The following is a 22,398-nucleotide window of genomic DNA, read 5'->3' as shown; positions in this document are numbered from 1 at the left end:
CACTGGGAAGTTCAACTTAACTAAAGTAGGGTATTGTCTCCAGTAACAACCATAACTGCTGTGACACTCAGTAGTTAAATCCAGATCTAAGAGTTTTATAACTTTGGGTTTTGTTTCTCAAAATGTAAATGTGATGAATGAAATTTTGAGATAACGGAATTTGGAAATCATTACAGGATGCAATTGCAGGGGAAAATGGAAAGTGCACAGTGACAGCTTTAAAATATTCAAAATTAAGGAGATAGTATTAATTTATCTAGGACAGGCTGAGCAATATTTTATTTGAGGAAACACATGTTCAGTTATGGAATGAATAGAGGTAGGTGAAAAGCAGAGGGTAAAAGGAATTACAGACTCAGATAGTTAAACTTCAAAATACTCTAAAGGAAATCACTAAGAGGTGATTAATATTTTAAGTTCTGAAGTTTTCCCATCTGCAGAACCTCGTTCTGCTGCTTATATTTCTAATGATGAACCTTGCTTTCATCTGGCCTGTCAGACAGGAATATAATTTGTAACTTAATAAGGGCAAAAAGAAATGGAAAGAAAATATTTGGTAAAAGATACTGATGATATCTTGATTTCTTCCATTTTCTTACCTGGTACCAAGCTGCATAAAAAACTCATTATACAATAAACTGTATCTTTCCTTCTTCTCTAATATATTTTCATTCCATAAAACAATGCATTAAAAGTAATAACTGGGATCTGAGATGCAGGGCAGCAATTCCCCACAGTGCATCCTCATGCCGCACTCCTGGGCATTACCACACTTCTGGGGCTGGGCAGTATGGGTGTGTACCCTGTCCATCACCTTGGCACCCTTGGCTTTCCCTCCTGAGAAACATTGGTTCAACAGTTGTCCTTAGGAGCCAGGTTGATTTTTCACACCCTTTCCCTTCCTCTCTTCCCTGCCTTTTTTCTTCTGTGTGGCTTAAAACATGATATCCTCTGCTCTGCCTGAAGTCTGACCCTTAGGAGCCTCGTGGAAGATATGAGCAGGTAGGCACAAATGCACACACATGCATGCATGCTGTGACATGCAGTTTCTCAGTACAGCATTTCTCTTCATCCACTGTGAGACAATACGGATGATTAACAATAAGTGAAGGCTGAGCACAGTATCCTGTGTCACTCCTTCTCTCTGCTCGTTGAACTCCTATCGCTGGTAAATTCCCTTCATCCTAACTGATGTAATTCCTGGAGAGGATGAAAATTTGAAATTCTGAACTGTTACATATTCAAGACTCTCCTGCAGGGGAATCCTGACATAGTACATTATATGCTTTTATCAGATGACTTCTTCCCCAATGACCAAATTCTCCTTCCTGGAAGTTCATGAATGTTTATAACTGAAGAGAGGATGATTTTCTCACTTCTATTAGCACTGTACTCTTTCTCTCTCCCTCTCTTTGGCTTCTCCCTTTCCTTGCACTCTAGGTAACTAAAGTTCATCTTAAAAGAGTAAAATAACAACAAAGAGTAATGGAATATACCTAAACAAACTGGAATTGGCAGGTGAATTACAATTGTGTGCTAAGTGTTTATAACGTAATGCAGAATTAATAATTGGTACAGAAAGATTCACCAAATTGTCACAATATAATTTAATACATATTTAAAGGTGTATAGGAGTATAAATACTTTCATTTTAACTTTTATGATCCAAATAGTTGCTATTAGAAAAACACATCCTTTTCAAACACTGCACTACTGGTGGTTTCTGAGTCTGATTGTAGAACTGATGTCAGAAGCTCATTAGAAATTAAGGTCTTTACTGTTTCAGCTTATTTAATAGCTATGCATTCATGTTTCCTTGTTTCATCCAAAAAAGGGCAAAAGCATTTTTTTAGAAACTCAACAAAATTGTGTGGTATGTGTTAATACAGTTGGAAGACATTAGTTTGGGAGCTAAATATAATTCCATATTTAGCCTGTTCAGGAAAGGTGAAGGGGTCACTCTTGAAGTATTTTCTCATCTGAAAGTTGATTTTCTTGGTGAAAAGAAAAGCCCTGGACAAAGTTCATCTTCATAAAATTTTAAGCCTCCTTTTCATCTGCAATTTATTTTGTCACTTCTTATAAGCAGAGGAAGAAGACTGTGTGCATGCAGAGCTTCAGCAAACCAAGTGGGAACCTGTTGCTGCTGTAGAGCTAAGTTAGCTTTGCAGTTTTGAAAAATCTGCTAAGGTCATTAGTTATTTCTGATGAAGAGCATTACTTCCTAAGGTACCTACTTTGAAGGTAGCTCTGTTACCATCAGTCTGAGCAGTATGAGCTTGTCCTGACCTTGTGGTACCTGGGAGCACATGGAAAATGTCTGTGTGTGAGGGTGGCTGAGTGTGGGGTGTGACTCCCCACATTTGTTACTCGGCAGTGTGTGCGCTTGCCTGCAGCAGCTGATGTAACTCTGTATAAAACCAGCTCTGGTAGTACTTAACCTCTGCTAAGCTTTAAGCCTAAACAGAAATGCAGAAATATGCTAAGCCAGAAGAGTGTTTCAATGCATTTTATTCTACCGTGCTGAATTTTGCCTTTCTGAAGTTGCAGAACTGATGTTGAAGTATGAATATTGTTTCCTTTGTATACGGTTTTAAACCAGGAGGGATGCATGACACTTATGCGCAGTCCAGAGTGAAACTCTAGAACCCTGTGCAAAAGTATAAAACTGTGACTGGTGGAACTTGCAGAGAACAGTAATTAAAATGTCATAGATACTGACTTTAAAAATTAATAAACTAGCTGGAAACAGGTACAGGTATCTAAGCAACTTTCCTTTGAAGGAACAAAACCAGCTAATCCTATCGGAGACCAAAGGAGCAAAAAGAATAATCAAAGTGGATATGACAGGAACCAAAAAGTAGAAAGTCTGAAAATCTCTACCCAAAAGAATGGGGACCAAACATTTACATAACATTCATTTTGGCTTTTAATTGCTTGTAGCAAGGGCGGGGGGAGGGGGGGGGGAGAAAAAAAAAACGATTACACCATTATTTTATTTTCCCTCCAAAAGGAATTTCTTAACCTTATCAATTTCCCTGCTGCAGAATTATGGTTTAGTTGCTTGATCCTTTAAATGCTAGGAAGTTGGTTTACACTCTTTTATGCCTCTATATTTTTGAGATTGGCTTTCCAAGAAAAATATTGAAATATTATGTTTTTTAAAATATGAAAGCTTACATTTTTTCTCCTTTATATGTCTAATAACCATAAAGCAGATAGAAATATGTATAACTGCAAAATATGATGAGATAACAACCTGCCAAAAGAGATTCAGGGAGGATATCAAGCACAGAGTACTTCTTTACTAAGCAGAGGCAAATGCACCTACTGTGAGTGCTGTCACCTCCTCCTACTTTCTGTCCAGGAGGAGAGATGACATGGCCATGGCAGGAGGCAGAGCAGGCAGCAGTGGCCGGAATGAGCAGCAGGCAGGGAAAGTCTATTTTTATCAGATGCAATGATACATTTTTTCAGCATTTCTGAAATGTTCACACATCGTGTGTCACCATGGGTTGTGCGTGTGCGGGGGTGAAGGTATGTGGGTATGCCTTTTTCCCTGTAGAAGTATTTCTCAGAATGGGAGGTTCTCGTCCCACACGTTCCAGGCTGAAAGCAAAGAAACAATGTTCAGAAAGGTACTAAATAAAGAAAGTGGTTGAACAGAGGAGAGGAAGGATGAAAGAACTATGCTTATGTTGATGTCAAAATAAAATGGGACAATTGCTTAAAACAAAAACCTGGAACACTTTAGTGTACTTGGAAGGTTTAATTAGAACTACGTAGGCCGGATTCTCCACTGCTTATGCCTTACATAATCATTTAAGTTGTACAAGGTATCATATGGTAAGAAGGGGAGTGATTTACGTCTTTCAAGAGTCAAAATGCCTGAATGTCGCTGCATTGTGTCAAGTAAAATACACAAGCAATGCAAAAAAAAAAAAAAAGTGTCATGATGTCATGACATCATGACATGATGTCATGACACCATTTGAAAATGGTTATGACAGAACGTACAGCATCCGAGAATCTCAAAACTGTTTCTATTTTGTCTGTTTGTACATAGTTTTCACCATTAACATATTATTTATTATTTGCATACCAGCAAATTATACAAATATATCAAGATTTGTACCTGGAAACTTCACTGAAGTTTCAAGGCAACCTTAACTTTGTAATGTACCTGTTAGAGTATACTATAGTATGTTGTAGTATGATATATTATTGGGAAACTGTGATATATTGTTTGGCAAATATAACATACAAAGTTAACTAATAAGTTTTAAGACAGAAGGGATTTTCATTATTTTGGTTGAAAATGTTTTATCTTCTTGTTTACAGTTCACCATATGTATAATGTATATTTTTCTAGCAAATGTACAGCAGCGCAGCAGGGAAGAAGGCGTTTTTTTATGCAGTCTTGGTTGCTGCCCTTTGGGTCAGGTGGGAATCCTCTGGAAGGTGGGAGGTATCACCATCATACATGTAATTTCCCTAATAAGCATGTTTAGATAGGAGGAACACCTGGAGTTCAGGGTAGCATTGGAAATGAATAGGACAGCAAGGATGGACCCAGGAGCAGATGGGGAGACTTCAAGGCTTCCAAGGGGAACATGGGTAGCAGTAGGGCTTGCTCATAGCAGAAGAAGACAGCAAAGACTGCACAGTGAAGAAGACAAGACTTCTCAGGGAAGAATACATGGTTTACTGTAAAGCAGGCAGTTGCTGGAAGTTAGTGGTCTGGAAAGTGGGACAGGAGGAAAGATCTGACCTGTAAGAATACGATGGGCAAGAGAGAGAATAGGTTTCAATTACCTTTTCATTTACCTCTCTTCCCTAGTAGATCTGAATCTGAATCTACAGATCCGAATCTGCTAGATATTAAAAAAAAAAAAAAAAAATTCTAGTGTAATGACTTTTGAGGGACTGCAATACAAGGAACATCTTTTGCAAGTGTAGACTCCCATCATAGTAGTCTGATCTGAATAATACTTAGAATTCCATGAGTAAATTCTTGCTGGAACTAGCATGATATCTTAAACGATTATCCAGCTTTGGCAGTCATCTTCAGTAATAGAAAATTATCTGTCTTTGGCAAGCTGTCCAAGGAGTTAATTAGCTTCACTGTGTTGTACCTTCTGTTTAGTTTAGTGAATTTATCTCTCTTCTGTCCTTGTCTATCATTAACTTTTGTGTCCTTGATTGCAGTCTACATGGATCTTCAAGTTCTTCATTAATTTTTTTAGGTAAACCCATTAGACACAGTTCCTTTTGCCTTTCAGCATTTCAATGTTTTAATCATACTTCTGGTCTCCTATGGCAGAGGGAATGTAATTTTTCTGTTCTGTGTTCCATTGATAAAAAATTGCAGGCTAGACTTTTTCATTCACCGTTTCACAGAGCCTGCACATGTCTCAGAAGTCACAGACTTCCACAATGAAGTTTCCATCCTGTCAACATGAATGGAATCACTTATTCCTAGATTTTAGGGTAGTATACTTGCCCACATGAAATCCTATTACACTTTGCACCTGGCTTAGGTGGTGAGGTAGGCCACCCTGTATTGATGATTTTTCCAGTACCTATGATTTTGACAACCCTGGCATTACCAGCAATACAGTTTACCAGCATTTTTCCCGTAGATTTTTGATAAAAATGTTACATCAAGGAGGATCTAAATCTAGCTCGGTCCTACAGTGTATTCTGTTCCACTCAGAGTGCTACTGCAACCATCCCATCCCATGAATCTGGCTACAGCTTCATTTTAAAACTCTTTTTTTTAAAACAGATTTTGATGCATTTAATGACTGTCATTTTTCCTATGCAATTTTAATTTTCTGTCTTTGCTTCCAGTTGTTACAATACATAAACAGATTAAAAATATATACCAGTGACATTTTGTGACATAAAGACATCTAATAAAAAAGAAACTCATTGAACAGCTTGAAAGATCAGTCCTTTTACAGTGTAGGAAAAGCAGTACGATCATTAATCTTTTTCAACAATAAAGTCTTCAAAAAGATGACAGTGCTAGTCCTAACTTATGAATATATGCATTACAAAGCCTACTTTAGAAACCAAGTGGCTATTGAATGCTCTGAATATCAGAAACACTGACAATCTTTCTATTGAAGACTTAAATTTTTTTTTTCTTGTTTTGTAAACAGTGAATTCTATTACTAAAACCAACTCAGAGCAGGGCAACTTCAGTCAAAATTATTTAAGATATAATATATCTACTGTTTATACATGGCAGAAGGCTTGAATTTATCTGGAAGTCTCCTTCCATACCACAGCCTGACTATCACACAGGTTTTCCCAAAGTAGAGTATACAAAGAGTTAAGAAATTTTTTATTTAAGTGGTGAGGTTTGGGAATGGGACAATTGTAATTCATAGGCTGGAATGTCTTGTAACATAATTTACTAATGCACGTCCTCAGGGTCACATCAAACCATTTTCTTTGTATAATTAGTGTGAAAACAGAACAAGACTCTCACAAATTTAATTAGACTGGCCCCATAATTTATGCTGTTGAATATTTGCTGAAACAGTTAATAAAACATTCATGTACTCAAAATGTTTAGAAGTAGCCTTCTTGCCATGTCATTGCAGCCTCACAGTTCCATAAAGACTGTTTGGTCTAAATGTGCACAAAAATATAGCTACAGATAGGTATAAATGATATTTTTCAATATTTCAAACAATTTTAATATCTTTCTGCTGTAAGACAATTTCATTAGTATTTGCCATACAGGAATTTTTGATACTAAACTTCCCTTGAATGAAATATAAGAAGTTTTTTGTTGTTTTTTGTGTTTTTCAACAGATGCTTTTGAAGTATCTGAGAAACAAAACAATCCTGTGTTTACCAAGCCAGGAGGAAATGTCACTTTTACTTGCCCTTATAAAATTGGAGATTCAGTGCAGCAAGTGATGTGGGAAAGGATTAAAGCAGATCAAGTAGATACCATTGCTCTGTGCAATTCGTCAGGAAAGCAAAGCTTTGGTTCAGATTTCGAAGCGCATACACTGGTGGATTGCTCTGATCAGGCAAACTCCATGATCATCATTCAAAACATTACCACCTCTGACTTTGCAACGTATCGCTGCATAGCTACTGGACGAAACAAAACCTACGTGATGAGTTTTACTATAGCTGGTAAGTAAAGGAGGAAGTGGTAAATGTTTTTACAATAGGACCTTCTGAGGTATTAACACTTTTACCCATATAAAATAACTCTTCAATAACAAGTGAGGATTTATTTAAATACCACATTCCAATTAGCAGCGTGTAAAAGATAGCAAAGTTAACAATTAATCTTGTTTCCATAGAAAGAAGCTGGTTTTAAGCTTGTCTGATCTCATTATAGGACTTTAGACCTGTTTGTGAGAAACTGGTTTGTTGTTAGGAAGGAGATGCTTTGGAAGAGGAGAGACTGCCTGAGTTTGTGGGAGAAGTGGGCATTCTCCCAAAGAAGCCACGAGGGGAATTCCCCATTAGCACAATGCACCTCAGGGTTCCAGTGGAGGGACCTATCCTACAACGAAGGCAAAGAGCACTCTCTCATTTGAAAATGTAAGAATTTGTAAAATGACCTCTACCTTATTCAAGTAAGGAGTTTCTTTAGGGGGAGCTGAGAAGCTCTCCAGGTTTTGCTGTGACTGTTGTCACAGTTTGATTATAATGGGAGCTTAGGTCTCCATATGTAGACACTTGAAACAAGATTTCTCAACCTGTGAGCTGAATCCCACCTTTACTTCTGTTTTATGTTATGACTGAAAAAACTCAGTTTTGGTTCTTCTCTATCGCATGTATGTTGAAGACGCAGTTCTTGTACCACCCCAGTCCTTCTTCTCCTGTACCGGCATTCAGTCCAGCTCTCCGGTATCTTTTGAGGGTACTGCTTTTGTTTCTGGTAATAAATAAGCGTTAGTAGACCTCTCTTTGGCAGTACTAAGAGCTGCGGCATGGGGTATGAAACTTCAGAATATGCATCATCTGTGATATTGTTATTGAGAAGCAGACAAAGTGCTCAGGAAAAAAATGCTGACCTGCTTTACTCTGAACACTTGACCATAAAAGTCCATGAAATTGAGCAGCATGTGATGAAAAGAAAAAGGGTATCAGGAGGAAAATTGCTCTCACCTCTGACAATTTTAAACATTCAAATTTCAAAATGTTGACTATATTCATATAATCATAATTGTTGAATTTTCATTAATTCCAAAGGAAGTGAAGTGTCAAGGATTTCCAATTTTTTCTCTTTAATGTTTGGGACTTTTTCATAACATGCAATTAATATTTCCAGTGAGATATGGACAAACACTAAGGAGAAAGGAGCAACAGGCCAGGTGTCAGCTCCCACTGCACCCTGTGGTTTAGCCAGTGAAGTCTCTCACAAACTCACGAATGACTTACTCTGCTTGATGCAACAGCTGTGGCTTGAATAAACCAAGTGGTGACAGAAACTTGCCACACTGTTTTTTGTGTATGTTCTATCAGTTCAGTCACTTCAATTTCTTTGGCTCAGCATTACAGCTAAGCCACACTCTAGCTTGGATTTTTCTACCAAACTCTTCCAACGTTTTTAGTCTGTTAGTGTGATTCTGCATGGGTACTGCAAATCTTCTTGCCTTGCCCAGTTCCAGAGATGTTTTGAAATACTGAATCTAGGAACTGGGAGAATGCCTGTATTGTAAACAGTAATAGGGGGTACTCTGTTTATGTTGGGAGAGAGTAAGACAAAAGATAAGAACCTTTTTTTGTCTTTTTTTTCTTTGAGAAGCTGTCATTGAGAAGATGCCAAGAGTTTTTAAAGAGGAGGAATCTTGGGTGAAAGGAGGTAGAAATAAGAGCACAGGATTATTTGCAGAACTGATAATAGTTCCAAAACCACTGATTCAAAGAGGTGGTACAGTAGAAACAAGCAACTTGCTTCTTGTCTAAAGGTGAATGTATTTTTGCAAGGAGAAACAGCATGGAATTCCTATGAAGAAAAAAGGGATAGAAAGGGGAAAAGGTATTCAAATATTGGGAAAGCCTGTGATATTCTTGCAGTTGTATCAGTAGAAGTTGTCATGCTGCATTTAACATCTTCGAACATCAGTGAAAATAAAACCATGAGATCCATTCAATATCATTAAGTTTCTCTATTCTATCCCACTAAATATTGTGATTTTTTTTTTCAGTAACAGGAATTTCCAGCTGAAATGGGTCTTCTGCAAATAATTTTTTACTTCAAAACCTGGAACACATAAAAACAATATGTGTATGTAAAGTAGTGTAGCTTTTGTTGGACAACACTTACAGAAACAGGAGGCTGAATATTACATAATTATATAATGTGTTCAGGAGACTTTGGATTAATTTCTGATGTGTTCTTCACCATATTTCTCCTTCTAAAAATTCTATTAATATGGAGATTGGTCATGTCACCAGATTCCACACCTGAACCCATTTCTGATTTTTACTTACCATGCTTTTTCCTTTGCTTAGATTTCATTTTTTTATCATGTTTTTGAAGGAAGGAAGCAGACTTAAAATCCATGCGTTAGTTTGGTAGATGATTGGGAAAGAAGGGGAGATGTCATATGAAATAACAGAAAAATTAGAAGGGTTGAAAAAGAAATGCTTATTCCATCTTGAAGACCTAGCCATTTTTAAAAAGATTTAATAAGTTTTTTTCTTGCTTTAGCAGAAAGTGGGATATCAAGATCTCGTATACAAAGGAACACAGAAACATTTTGTGTCGCTGTGTGTTCCGACTAGATCGGAAAAACTGGTTGGTGGTTGTATTTAAATGTACGTTTAGGGGTCAGAATTATATTATGTTTTGTACTAGCCCTTTCACCAGCTTTGTTGCCCTCCTCTGGATGCTTTCAAGTACCTTAATATCCTTAAATTGTGGGGCCCAGAACTGCGCACGGTACTCAAGGTGAGGCCACACCAACGCCTCTTTTGACGGGCTGGTTATGCTGTGTTTGATGCACCCCAGGATGCGGTTTGCCCTCTTGGCTGCCAGGGCACGCTGCTGACTCACATTGAGCCTGCTGCCGACCAGCACCCCCAGATCCCTTTCTGCAGGGCTGCTCTCCAGCCACTCCCCTCCCACTTTATACTTGTGCCCGTCGTTACACCATCTTAGATGCAGAATCTGGCATTTGTTCCCTTCATACACTAGGCGGGTGACCTTATTGTAGAAGGATATCAAAGTAGTTAGACAGGACTTTCCCTTTGTGAATCCATGTTGACCATGCCTTTAAGTTGTCCTTTAAATGTCTTTCAGTAGTACCCAATATGATCTTCATAGCACTCAGATGAAAAGCAGGGGACTACTTGTCCAGTCATTGAGGGTTATCATATAGTCCTTTTGAGCTGGGAGGAGACAGCAGTACTTCTGTGCCATAGAAAACAGACAGAAGATAAGGCTGCAGTCGGGGGTGAGGAGAATCAGAGTAGGAGTGAAATTAGCTTCCCTTCTTCCTTCATGAATTCATCCAGTATGAACACAAGGTATCAGTCCGTGTCTGTGGGTCTCTACTCAACAAACCACCTTTCTCTGGGCATGAATGCATTCATGCTGGATTTCTGCCTTTCACTTGCGAGCAAAACTATTTCAGTGATGTCTAGTTAGCATACCATATGTGCCAGTCCAGCAAGGCATGTCACAAGTTACATGAAGATCTTTACAGTCCAGTTCAAATCTCTTGTTAGAACAAATAACTGTCTGGCCCATCAGTGCTTCCTCCCAAAACCAAAGTCAGTGCACTGAACGTTGAAAACCTTAATGCAAAAAAATTTCACAGTCTTGCAGAGAAAATGCCAAGGCCACGAAGATGGGGGAGAGAGGGACACATTGTCTAATACTTAACAGAAGTTGCACTGATGCTGAAAATACACTTAATAGCCTTCTGTCAGCATATCACCTTTGATGAGAACACAAGAACTAAAGAGACACATGACAAGCCTCTGACATGTTTCTGCAAAATCTTGAATGTTATGTTAAAGTCAGTAATTACAAAAGGTTTTGTATAGTTAAAGAAAACAAATGCCTCAGGAAGGCTTTGCTCACTTTGAATGAGAAAAGGCAAAAGGGCTTTGAGTTGTTGTTTCTTCTAAAAAAAATCTAATGATTTTTCTCATCCAAATTTAACTGACAGCTGATAATCTCAGCTCTCAAACTCATTAACTCAGAGATTATTATCTTGACCTGATAAAAATGAAGGTGAAACTTCAGGAAAAGAAAAATGAGGTCTGGAGTCCTTAGACCGCAGGGTGGGAATGCTGCTGAAGTCTGGAACTCTATCCAGATTCAGCCATCCTTGATGATAATTAAACACATGATTTTTAACAGAGTAGCTAAAATCTTAAAATTTCTTTGTTGCTTACAGGATGTTTTCTCCCTATTTCTGTAAGTACTCACTGGCACAGATAATGATTTTCTGTGGCGGGTAGCTAAACATTTGGAAAAAAAGACATTATAATTTTTCCTGAAGTTGGACATAACTATATGCACCATCCTGTCACTTTAAGTACACAGTAGTTGAAAATATGCTGGAAGTAGAGTGATTTCATATGTGATTATAATACAAAAGACATCAATTTTTTTTATCAGGCAGCCTTCTCTATTGTGTCACATACATACCTTCAGCAGCACAAACTTCTGAGAGAATTTTCTTTCTTTTTTCTTTCCAGTAAAATAACATTGGAATTCAAGAATAAGACTCTTCTGTCATCTGTATTTTTTGTTATCCTTTCCAATGAGCATATTAATACTAAAGAGGTGTACCTGAGTAAGTCTCAACTGGTATTCAGGATAGCCAGATAAGAAGCTGTGAACCTATTTGATCCAGGAGAGAAAAGCCATCTGGTGATGGCTCAGTAACATTAGTGATACTGATTGTTTTCCTTTGTCTATGAACTGAGTGTGTAACTTTCTTGTCTGCCCAGAATGAAAGCTTTTTGGGACAGCTGCGGTTTAGTCTTCAGATAGATGCTATCTTCATCTGTACAGTGAGCAGAACATTACATATGGATTACATACATTACATACAGTTTTTTAGCCCCCATTCACCAATGAATTGCTAGTCTGTATCTGAAACACAAGAAACAAGTTTGTGGCCAAGACGTTGGTAGGATCATCTGGCTAAGATGTGTCCTGACAGCTGATACTGTGTCCTGGTAGCTGATGCTGCTAGCCACAAATACACTATGTACAGAAGTGTTTATCACATACTATTTGTGTTTGCTTGCTTTTTGTGCTATTAGTCTCAAGTCTGCAGAGTGCTAGTGCAGAAATGCAACAGAGACGCAGGAAGCAGGGCACTGTGATGGGCTGCAAAAAGTTGACTTGAAGTTCTGTGGTTTAACACACCTTTTTTTTTTTTTCATACTACCACTAACCAAGTTCAGAATTGTGACAAGATAAAAATTCACAAGTGTTTTAAATGTGTGATCACTGTACTGAGGATTTGTCTTGTGGACTTCCTGTGTGACTTTGAGTATATAACTTCTTTTTTCTCCACCTTTTTTCACCTAAAATTAAGAATAATATTGCATTACCTCTCCACAAGCTTGAGCACCATAAAAATATATTGACCCACAGCTTGAGGCCATTGTCTTGCCTGTCTCTACCCTTTAGTTACTATATGTTGCTCCTTAGCTTCATTTGAAGATTTGACTCTATAGTGAAGAATTCTATGCATTCTAAGCAAAACTACTATGAATGTTACTTTTCCTGCCTTCGTTGTAAGTCTCAGATAAATAATTTTTGTTTAGGCTAGAACACATAGGGTAGGTTTCCTGACATCCATCATCAAAGCATGTACAGTACTGGTGTCGTGGTTTAGCCCCAGCCGGCAACTAAGCACCACGCAGCCGCTCGCTCACTCCCCCCTGGTGGGATGGGGGAGAGAATCAGAAGAGCAAAAGTAAGAAAACTCGAGGGTTGAGATAAAAACAGCTTAATAGGTAAAGCAAAAGCTGCGCACGCAAGCAAAGCAAAGCAAGGAATTCATTCACTGCTTCCCATGGGCAGGCAGGTGTTCAGCCATCTCCAGGAAAGCAGGGCTCCATCACGCGTAATGGTTACTTGGGAAGACAAACACCATCACTCCGAATGTCCCCCCTTCCTTCTTCTTCCCCAGCTTTATATACTGAGCATGACGTCATGTGGTATGGGATAGCCCTTTGGTCAGTTTGGATCAACTATCCTGGCTGTGTCCCCTCCCAACTTCTTCTGCACCTGGCAGAGCATGGGAAGCTGGAAAGTCCTTGACTAGTGCAGCAACAGCTAAAACATCTCTGTATTATCAACTGTTTTCAGCACAAATCCAAAACATAGCCCCATACCAGCCACTATAAAGAAAATTAACTCTATCTCAGCTGAAACCAGGACAACTGGGTAAAAAAACTCCAAAACAATCACAATGGGATACATTTTTGTGGAAATATTTTTTTTTAAACGTGAAGAGATTTCCTTTTGAATTAGAGCAGAAAATAACTGATACAACTGTGCAGTACTGAATAGAAAACCTCTCGGGCACTGAGATGATCTTCCTGGTACTCTGAAAAATGTCTTGTTGCCCATGGAAGTATTGCATGACTGTTAGGTATCTCTTATGGGACAACTTTTACAATGCCAAAGTACACTACTTAAGTAGTCTGAGTGCTTTTATTATCCATATATCGAGTCACTTATTATGTATGCTCTTGGGTTGTTTTCTAACCAGGGGAGGGAAGGAGATAGGAAAGGATTATACAAGGCATCACTGTTTTTTTCATACCACTGTGCTGTGTTCACTCACCTTTGGTCATCCCAGTCACAACTTTTGTAAGAGCTAGTTCAGCATAACAAAGACATTTTAGAAACGAGGCAATGGTTATGAGGTCTGAATATTGAGCATGAGCTGTCATGGAATAATGCCTCTACATAATTGTTGATTTTCAACTTAGTTTGTCATAAAAAGTTCATGCTGGTTTATACAAAACACTAATCATATTTATTACAATTGCATTTTAGCAACTTGGGATCCCAAATGGTTTATTATCTACATAGCTGGAGGAATTTCTGCTGCTGTCTTACTGTTAGTTTTCTCACTGATCTTCTGTATCACCACTGCTTATCGCAAAAAGTGAGTAACAAACTAATTTGCTTGATATACTGAGGCAGCTAAATATGAAGGCATTAACAATTAATCCTACTATCTCCTTCAGAACAAATTAAAAAAAAAGGTAGATGTGAAAATTTAATTTTCTTGCCAAAATTTAAACTTGATAAAAGAGTTCTATAATGAAAAAAGTGACATTTTCAATCTTTTTTTCCTTTTTTTTCACATTAAAAAAGCAAATAGCTTGTTCGAGTTCCTTGGTCAGCTAAATGCTTACAGTGGTATTAGCTGAACCTTCGTGTCAAGGGTGATTTGTCAGGAATAACATAAGCCTAGATGTAGGCTGTTCCTACCTTGTGTGTAGAGAAGGATAGGTGACATCTTGAGGTTTTCCAAATCTAGCATTTTTTGCCTTTTGATTTTATGTTCCAAATTTGTTCACAGTTGGATCCAGATTAATAGTTTAAACCATTATCTAAATTTGCTGTATTCCTTGCCAAATATAAGCTAGTGGCCTGATCCAGAATCTCTGCTTCCAATGAAAAGAAATAGTGAGCAGAAAAAATATTTTTTCATCTACCACAATATATGAAGCTGCTGGAACTTGCTGACAATATATTACTGTATTGGCCCCTGAATCAGAAGGCCTTTTTATCTGTGTCTGGGCCTTTATGAAACACTGCTAATCTCATGCATGTTACCGTTTGCAAGTCAGATGAAAGACTACTTGGATTTTTGTTGTACTTACTGGTTTCAGTGGAAAAGTAAGCAATACCAGCATTATCTCTTGTATGCTGGAATTAGATATTTTGGATTAGACTATGATGCAGGGTGAAGTTGTGTTTCTGACTGAATGTCTGTCACCAGAAAGAAGAGGAAAAGGATCACAGAGGCCTTATCAAAAGCTTTGTACTCTACTCAGACCCCGGTGAGATCAGCTGGAATTTACTCATATTTGGTATTGCATATTTCTTAACATCTTTCTCTTCTGTGTCTGATCTTTATATTCCTTGAATCTTATAGTCTAATCTTAAACTATACAGACAGGAAAAGTTGAATATTTTAAAGTATGATATTGCTATTAACTTTTTAAATTAATATTCTTTAATATTTTACAGCTACATTTAGGGACCCAACTGTGTTCCATATTATTAACAAATTAGCTCTTTTGGTTTGCTAGCTTTTATATTATTTGTGTGTTGTTAATACCTTTTTTCCTCAAGTCTCTACTTGTAAAACTGAGGCAAAACTGAAGCAAAAAATTGTATCCCATGATACCCTCTGTCTTTATTTCGTCTAGTTCAGCTTCACTATAATTCATTGGGATGATAGCTGTTTCAGTGCTTCTCCTTTCTTTTTGTATTGTAACAATCAACATTTTGGAGCTCTGAGTCTTCTCCCCCCTCCGATAATCCTGTTTGAGGCCTGAAGTTTAGAAGTGGAAAGGTAGCAGCCAAGTTCACTGCTTCTGCCTTGTGTCTTCATACCCTATGTCAGGGTATGAAGTGATGTGGTGCTTACAGAAATGACCCCATTCTCACAGTGTATGTGAGACTAACTTTCCACCTATCTCCTCTCAGACTGCACTTCTGTATGATCCAACAGTGAGCTCCACTGTAGATATGTCCTTATAAAGCCCTTTGATGTCTTGCCATTTCCATTTCTCTCATTCTGACTCTTGGGTCACTGTTCATACCAGAATGAAGCTCTTCCTAGGGTGACCACAGGCTAGGGACTAGCCATTTGCTTCAGAAACCATCTTTCCTCCCATGCCAGTTAACCAAGATACCATCACATTAAGTTGTTTTAACGACATGACCAATTATTAGCATGGTCGATACCTTTAGAGTAATTAATGTTTTAAGTTTGACATAGCAGACTACTTCAGTACCTAAAGTGTGCATGTGAGGGGAAGGGGGTATTCCACTGGTGCTTTACCAGGCACCTGATGTGGGACAGCTGGGAAACATTCAAAGCACAACTTCTTTTTTTCATATGACTTGAACCTGAAATATATTTGTAGAAAACAAGAAGACAAAAAATATTTTGATTGATTGTTGAATATTTAACAATAATACATCAGCATATGAGGAAAAATTTCCATTTTTCTCCTTTTTCAAAGTTGTAGCTGTTTTGAGAAAAGTCCTTCAACTTTTTTTTTTTAATATTCTTCTAGCTTGCTAACAGTTATGGAAGATCTGATTTTCATGGCACATGGAACACAGAAAGAAGAGGAGAAGAATCATCATTCAGGCAGACAGAGGGGATTTATGTCAACTGCAAAAATGTCTCACACAAACCTAAGAAAAGACCATTAGATTCCTTCTAAGAATAAAGTAACCAAAGTGCAGGCCTTATATTTGCAGCTTAGACTGTTATTTTCTTTGTGCCAGCAATATGTGGAAGGTCAAACTGGCTGTGCTGAACACTGCCTGGGCTGCTTTGGCTAGACAGCCAGCCTGGGCCAGGTTATACCAGGTGCGTCTGTGTTGTATTGCAGCCTGCAGTGTTAACATATCCTTTGATTCAGATGTAAATTAAAGATTATTTTTACTTCTGCAATGTAAACATTTTTACCCAGTAGGTGTACTTTTAAATAAAAATTTTAGAAAAGCTCTGATATGCAGAATGGAGCTGCATATGTTTACATAAAGTTAATTTGGTCTGAGAAATCTATGTGTCTGAGAAGCCTATGTGACAGGATGACAAAGAAAAAGTGCTCAGTGTTGTCTACGTCCATGATTTTTGCATCTCAAATTGAAAGCTCTATAGAATAATAAATATCTATAGAATATAAAAATAATAAATAAAGAATAATGATTTTCCACACAGGAAGTGTTATTTTGCTGCTGGGCAAACAGTACTATTCAGCTGAAAAAAGCAAATATATCAGGGATCCTTGAACCTAGATTTAAAAGTATGAACAGAAGCTTACTATCTGACAGCTGGGTGGTTTTACAGGCTTCTTGCCACTTGCCACAGTTATTTCAGTGCTTTCTATTTGGGGATGGAATAGAAGTGTAGCCCCCGCTCTCCTCCCTCCCTCCTTCCCCCCCACCGGTCCCCCCATGCCCGGGAGAAAACAAAACATGAAGACTCTGTCACTGTCAGGTTATATTTAATAATAATTTATTATAAGGTTTAGTTGCACAAAAAATAAATGAGAACATGGAAGATACATGAATAAATGATGCAAAGCAGAAAAAAGCATGATTGAGAACATTTACAAAACAATACACATACATATGTAGTTGTATGTGTGCATATGCATATATTCTGCTGAAATCTACAGAAGAAACCACACAGAAATTGAACAAACAGACAAAAAAAAATCCTTAAACAAACAGAACTAGAAGGCAGACCTGAGAATTAGGATCTACGCATCTTTTGGCCTTTTACAAATCTGCTGTATTACTGAGGACGAAATCCCAGTAGATGAAGGTGTTACCATGATGGCTGATAATCATATATGTCTGCATACTACAAACTGTGTGCCTGGCCCACCTATGCTTGATTCCCCTTTTCTCTTGAAGCGTTAATAAAAGTGTTGCAGAATACGTTGGGTTTTTTTTTTTTGAAAGGGGCTGGGGGGAGGCATCATGAGTTTGCCTACAGATCAGTTACCGGTTCCACTTGGCTGGCTAGTAAGGAGCATCAACAGCCTGACAGTGAAAAGCACATTTTGCGTAGCCTTCACCAGTGGAAAGCTTTCTTCACGTGCACAGGAAAATAGGAGTCTAGGTTCTTCTGAGAATAATGTGGACACAAGGCTTCTCTGAACTATTTGGGCAATAATAGCATTGTGTGGTTATCCTACACTTCAGCTAAAAATCTAAAAACCTAAACCAAACTGTCCTTCAACCTAGCTCTGAAGGCTTAAATTGTTTACAATGTCATATACCATTAGAAAACATCTCATTTTGGTTTTGTGTACTCCTGAACAAGGACACATACACATTGCAAGAGTTAATGTTTTTTTCTTTCACTTACTGAAGGTTTTCAGATATACAAATGCTTGCATGTGAAGTTGATGAGGATACACAGAACTGTACTATTAATAAGTTGGTTTATTTCCTGAGTTGTCAAATGTCATAGCAGATAATTCTAAGTTGTGCACAGCATTACAAATAAAACCCTGTAGCATCGGGTTGTTTCTTTGATGATCTCATTTATATCAAAATACCGAAATGATAATATAATGGATTTGATTACACTGAAGTTCTCAGTTGGAACCCTGATACAGAAATATCCATAAGCCGAGAAGTTGGTATTGTTTCACTGCTTGTAGAGACAATCAAAATTCATCCCTACTTTATTCTGAGGGTAAAAAAGGGGGAGAGAGGTTGAGGTTAAGTACCTGGAATACCAGCTTGTTTTGATTATTTCTGGTAATGCCATTATTTCTTGCCTCCCTTGGTACTTTTAGCTTGTCTTTTCAAAATGATTGCTTATTTTTGAGATTTGAGGAAGAAAAAAAAAATCTGTAGTGCACATCTTTGCAAGTATTTAATCTGTTTTAATTCAAATTCCATAGACATATTACTTCTACCAGGATAGTCCACAGGGAAAAATCACATCACACATAGCATAATAAGAACAATATATTATTTTTTTCAATAAACAAACCCAAACCAACAGGTTCATTCTTATACCATGGTAATATCAGTGAACAGCAGCTGAACATGAGACTGATACAAATCAAAACCAAAAAGAAATCAACCTAAAACTGATCAATATTCCCACTGGCTTAAAAACTAGTAAGCTACACACAAGAGAAACTTCCAAAAGTGTAATCTAAAAGGTAATATTAAAACTCTTTAAATATTTTATGAGTCTGGCAGGATGGGACCCAGCAAGAGCCTGTTAGCTGTGACAGATTTGGGATTATGTAAATAAACTTTCCAGTGTAAAATAGTACAAACTATTGTTTATTGCTGTTTATTTTCAATATTTTCCATAGATTTGCCTTTTTCTTTTGGAAACTTTTAGTTCCTTTTGAGTGAACTTCATCAACTGTAATTTGGAAATTTTATGTTGAACAATTTCTGTACTATTTCATGCTGTACCGCTTGCCCAAATAGTTAAGAGGGAGGAAAAAAATATCAAGGAACATGACACAACTATGGATAGCAACCAGCTCAGCATACTATCTAAACCGTAAGATAAATCTGTCTTTTTCTGTTGTTTTAAGGCCTTAGAAACTTTGCTGAAAGGAAACAAACATAATAAAGCACATTTTCATTAAAAAAACTGAGTCTTGAATCACTGGGTAACTACCTTATGTGTAACCGGAAAATGAATCTATGAGATTTTAAGAAAAGTAAAAACAGATTTCCCTTCCATAATAATAAAATTCATCTTTTATGCTGGGTGAAAAAGGTAGATGTTTAAGTCCCATGTTCAAAGGAAAAGTCCATGCTTAATAATACTACTAAGTCTTTAAGGGGTGTAAACTTGCATCTCTTTTAAAAATGAAATAAGAGAAAAAAATATTTGTAATCAGTCTTTGCTGGGACTTCTGAATGTAGAAGAAGCAGTCACCAGGTTCAACAGGATGAATACTGAACTCACAGTCGATGAAAGAAGGTGGAAGAACAGTAACATACATTATCTCCTGTTACTTTCTTTATTCATCACAATATGTTCCTTTACCTTAAAAAGCCTCTCTGACTCTATAATACATTCATGATAATGCTCATTCTGCTTCTGTGAGGAAACAGCCTGCTTTAAGGGCTGGATCCACCAAGGAACACAAGAAGCTGGACTCCTCCAAACCCCCATGTTATGCAGAGTAGACCAGCACTTAAGCCTCCTTGTGACCTCCACCTGCCCTGAATTCCCAGGCACCTTTTCTGTTACGCACCTAAATTTTTTCAAGAACACTCAGAAATAGCTTGTTCTAACTGTGCTGTGCAACTTAACCACCTACCTCCTATCCAAGTCTTATTCCAGGACTAGTGGACAGGAGGAGAGGACCAAGGCAACAAAACAGGCAGAATAGTTAAAGTATAGGTGCTACCAGCATTTGTTAGTTTGATGACAGGTGGATGCTAGCTTACTCCTGAGAGACCAAATAAGAAACCTTACTTCAGAAAAAGAAAAGATTTCAGAGGACTGATCTCACTATCAGATTCATTTCTAGTTTTTTTTGTTTTTTTTTTTTTTGAGGGGTGGTAGTGTTTTTTTTGTAATCATGAAGACATCTAGGAACCAGGGCTCTGATTTTTTTAAATTTATTTTTAAATCTTATCTGCATCATGCTCCTCTAGACCTTCTATGTTATTGAGCTATGTGAAAGTTCAAATCAATGGTATTTATTTACAGTAGCTGAAACCCTGCCTCAGGGAGTATTCCCCAGCGCAAGTGAAAGAAGACTTATTTCCTTTAAAGCCTAGATGCTTAATAGGAGTTAATCCCCTAAACGGCTTTGTAAGTCTGACACTAAGGGCTAGTTCCAAAAACAGCCCTGTCTGTCTACAAGATAGGTGCTAAAATGCTCTTTTAGACTATGGACCGCAGGAGCAGAAACTCTATGTCAGGTTCTCAGACTGTAGTCAGTAAGGCAACTCAAAAGACATTTCCAACACTCACACATTCCTGGGGAACTGTTTTGGGCTAGAGCACAAGACGCGCCTCCATTGCCATGCCTCGCTGGGATGTGGTGTCAGGGTATGTGTGGGCTCAGGGTGGCCACTGTCCCTTTGACATCCAGTGCGAAGGATTCCACCCTGAGGCTAGAGACCCCCAGTGGTCTTCAAAACACTAAGCTGGACTAGACTTTTCACTGTCACATGAAATGCTGGCTGTTTCTGCCACCACAGTCGGTTCATCCAGCATCCTGCGTGCCAAATCAGCCAGGAAATGGAAGACCCTGGCCCAGTTCTCCCCCAGCCTGCATCAGACACGCATCCCCTCTCCCCTGCCCTTCCCAGCCTTCCCCCTGAAGCTGGGCTCCTGTACAGAAACAACTAATGTTTTAAGGACTAAGAAGAGCCTGCAGAGCTTGGTAGGGCACTCCTCCAGTGAGAGCGTCCTTGGTTCTGCTCTTGCCTATAACTCTTTTTTAAAGTTCTTTTCTAAGGGTAAAATGTATTAAGAGTGATGAGAAGAGGATGAGCATGTGGGTAACCATGGGACAAATACATGATTAATTTGCCAACACTTCCTTTAAAATAAGAGAGCCTCAGGATCATCGAGATAGCCTCACCTGTGGGAGCTCAGAGGCTACTGGAGCAGGCTGCCACCATGCCACGGAACTGTGCCACTGCTCTGACTAGTTTTTTGACCCTGATTAGGCTTGATTTATAAAGCTGTAGATTTACTTTACTATCTGTGTTATAGTCTTGCAGTTCTATATCCCTACATATAACTTAGGACATAATTTTGAAGCTAGAAATACCAAAGGAAATGCACTAAGTTATCTAAGGCAAATTTCAAAAAAATAATATGTTTATTAATTCCACACTATCCACATTGCTAGCTGGTATAATTAGATAAAATAACTAATATGAATTACTAGAAGTGGCCGACATGTTTCTTCTAAATTTATGTTTACTTAAAAAAAGAATTTTGTAGTTTTTAAAAAAAAGTGTCTCAGTGATTCTAAAGGATATTCAACACCTTTCTTAAAAGTATATTTAATTAGATTGTTACACTAAATAATTCATTTGTATTATTATTAACTAGTAAGTTTTATAACATGATTTAAGTGATCAATAGCTTATCATACTAAGATATAGTCAAACAAATACACAGTATCTTTCCTTTTTTCTTTTCTTTCAATACCTTTCTCCCTTTGTGTTGATGTCTATATGTGTATTTGAAGAGAGAAATGTATGTTAGGAATATTTATATGTATTAAAATTACTCTCTCTTAATACCATTTTTTCTCTGTCTGAAGCAGACATTTATTATTTTCTTTTAAATTTCCATAATTTACCCAACAACAGTAGTATAGGAGGAACTTTCCCACAGAACTCTGTCAGATCATTTTGTAATTAGAAGCATAAAGGCTGAGCATGTATGTATGTATTTTTATGCATCATAAATGTGGATGTCACTTTTATTACCCAGAATTTGATCAGCTCTGAAATATTCTCAATCATATTTTTAGCAATGTCTGGCTGCAGTGAGTTCCACAAAGTCGTGTGATAACAATTGTGATGCATTGTGCAAAATACTATTTTTTAAGCATCTATATTGCATAATGCATGTTAGCTGGACTGGTACCTGGTTCTTCCAGCCAGGTTAGGGAAAATGAGCTCAGCACTCCTGAGTCCATTGTTAT

The 22,398-nt window shown here is 37.7% G+C and overlaps 1 protein-coding gene across 1 annotated transcript in view; it reads left to right on the top strand.

Annotated features, from left to right (window-relative positions):
• CD226 (CD226 molecule) overlaps positions 1-16,732 on the top strand; it is a 28,931-nt gene extending 12,199 nt beyond the window's left edge. The window contains exons 3-6 of the mRNA XM_072851589.1: positions 6,829-7,161; positions 14,024-14,135; positions 14,979-15,069; positions 16,288-16,732. Of these exons, the coding sequence (XP_072707690.1) occupies positions 6,829-7,161; positions 14,024-14,135; positions 14,979-15,069; positions 16,288-16,440 (689 nt within the window). The 3' untranslated portion in view covers positions 16,441-16,732. The remainder of the gene's footprint in view (positions 1-6,828; positions 7,162-14,023; positions 14,136-14,978; positions 15,070-16,287) is intronic.
• The last annotated feature ends 5,666 nt before the right edge of the window (positions 16,733-22,398 follow it).

This window comes from Ciconia boyciana, chromosome 2, assembly GCF_034638445.1.
Source record: "Ciconia boyciana chromosome 2, ASM3463844v1, whole genome shotgun sequence".
NCBI classification, from domain to species: domain Eukaryota; kingdom Metazoa; phylum Chordata; class Aves; order Ciconiiformes; family Ciconiidae; genus Ciconia; species Ciconia boyciana.
The sequence above is the reverse complement of the archived record's forward strand: the minus strand, read 5'-3'. Positions and strand labels throughout refer to the sequence as shown.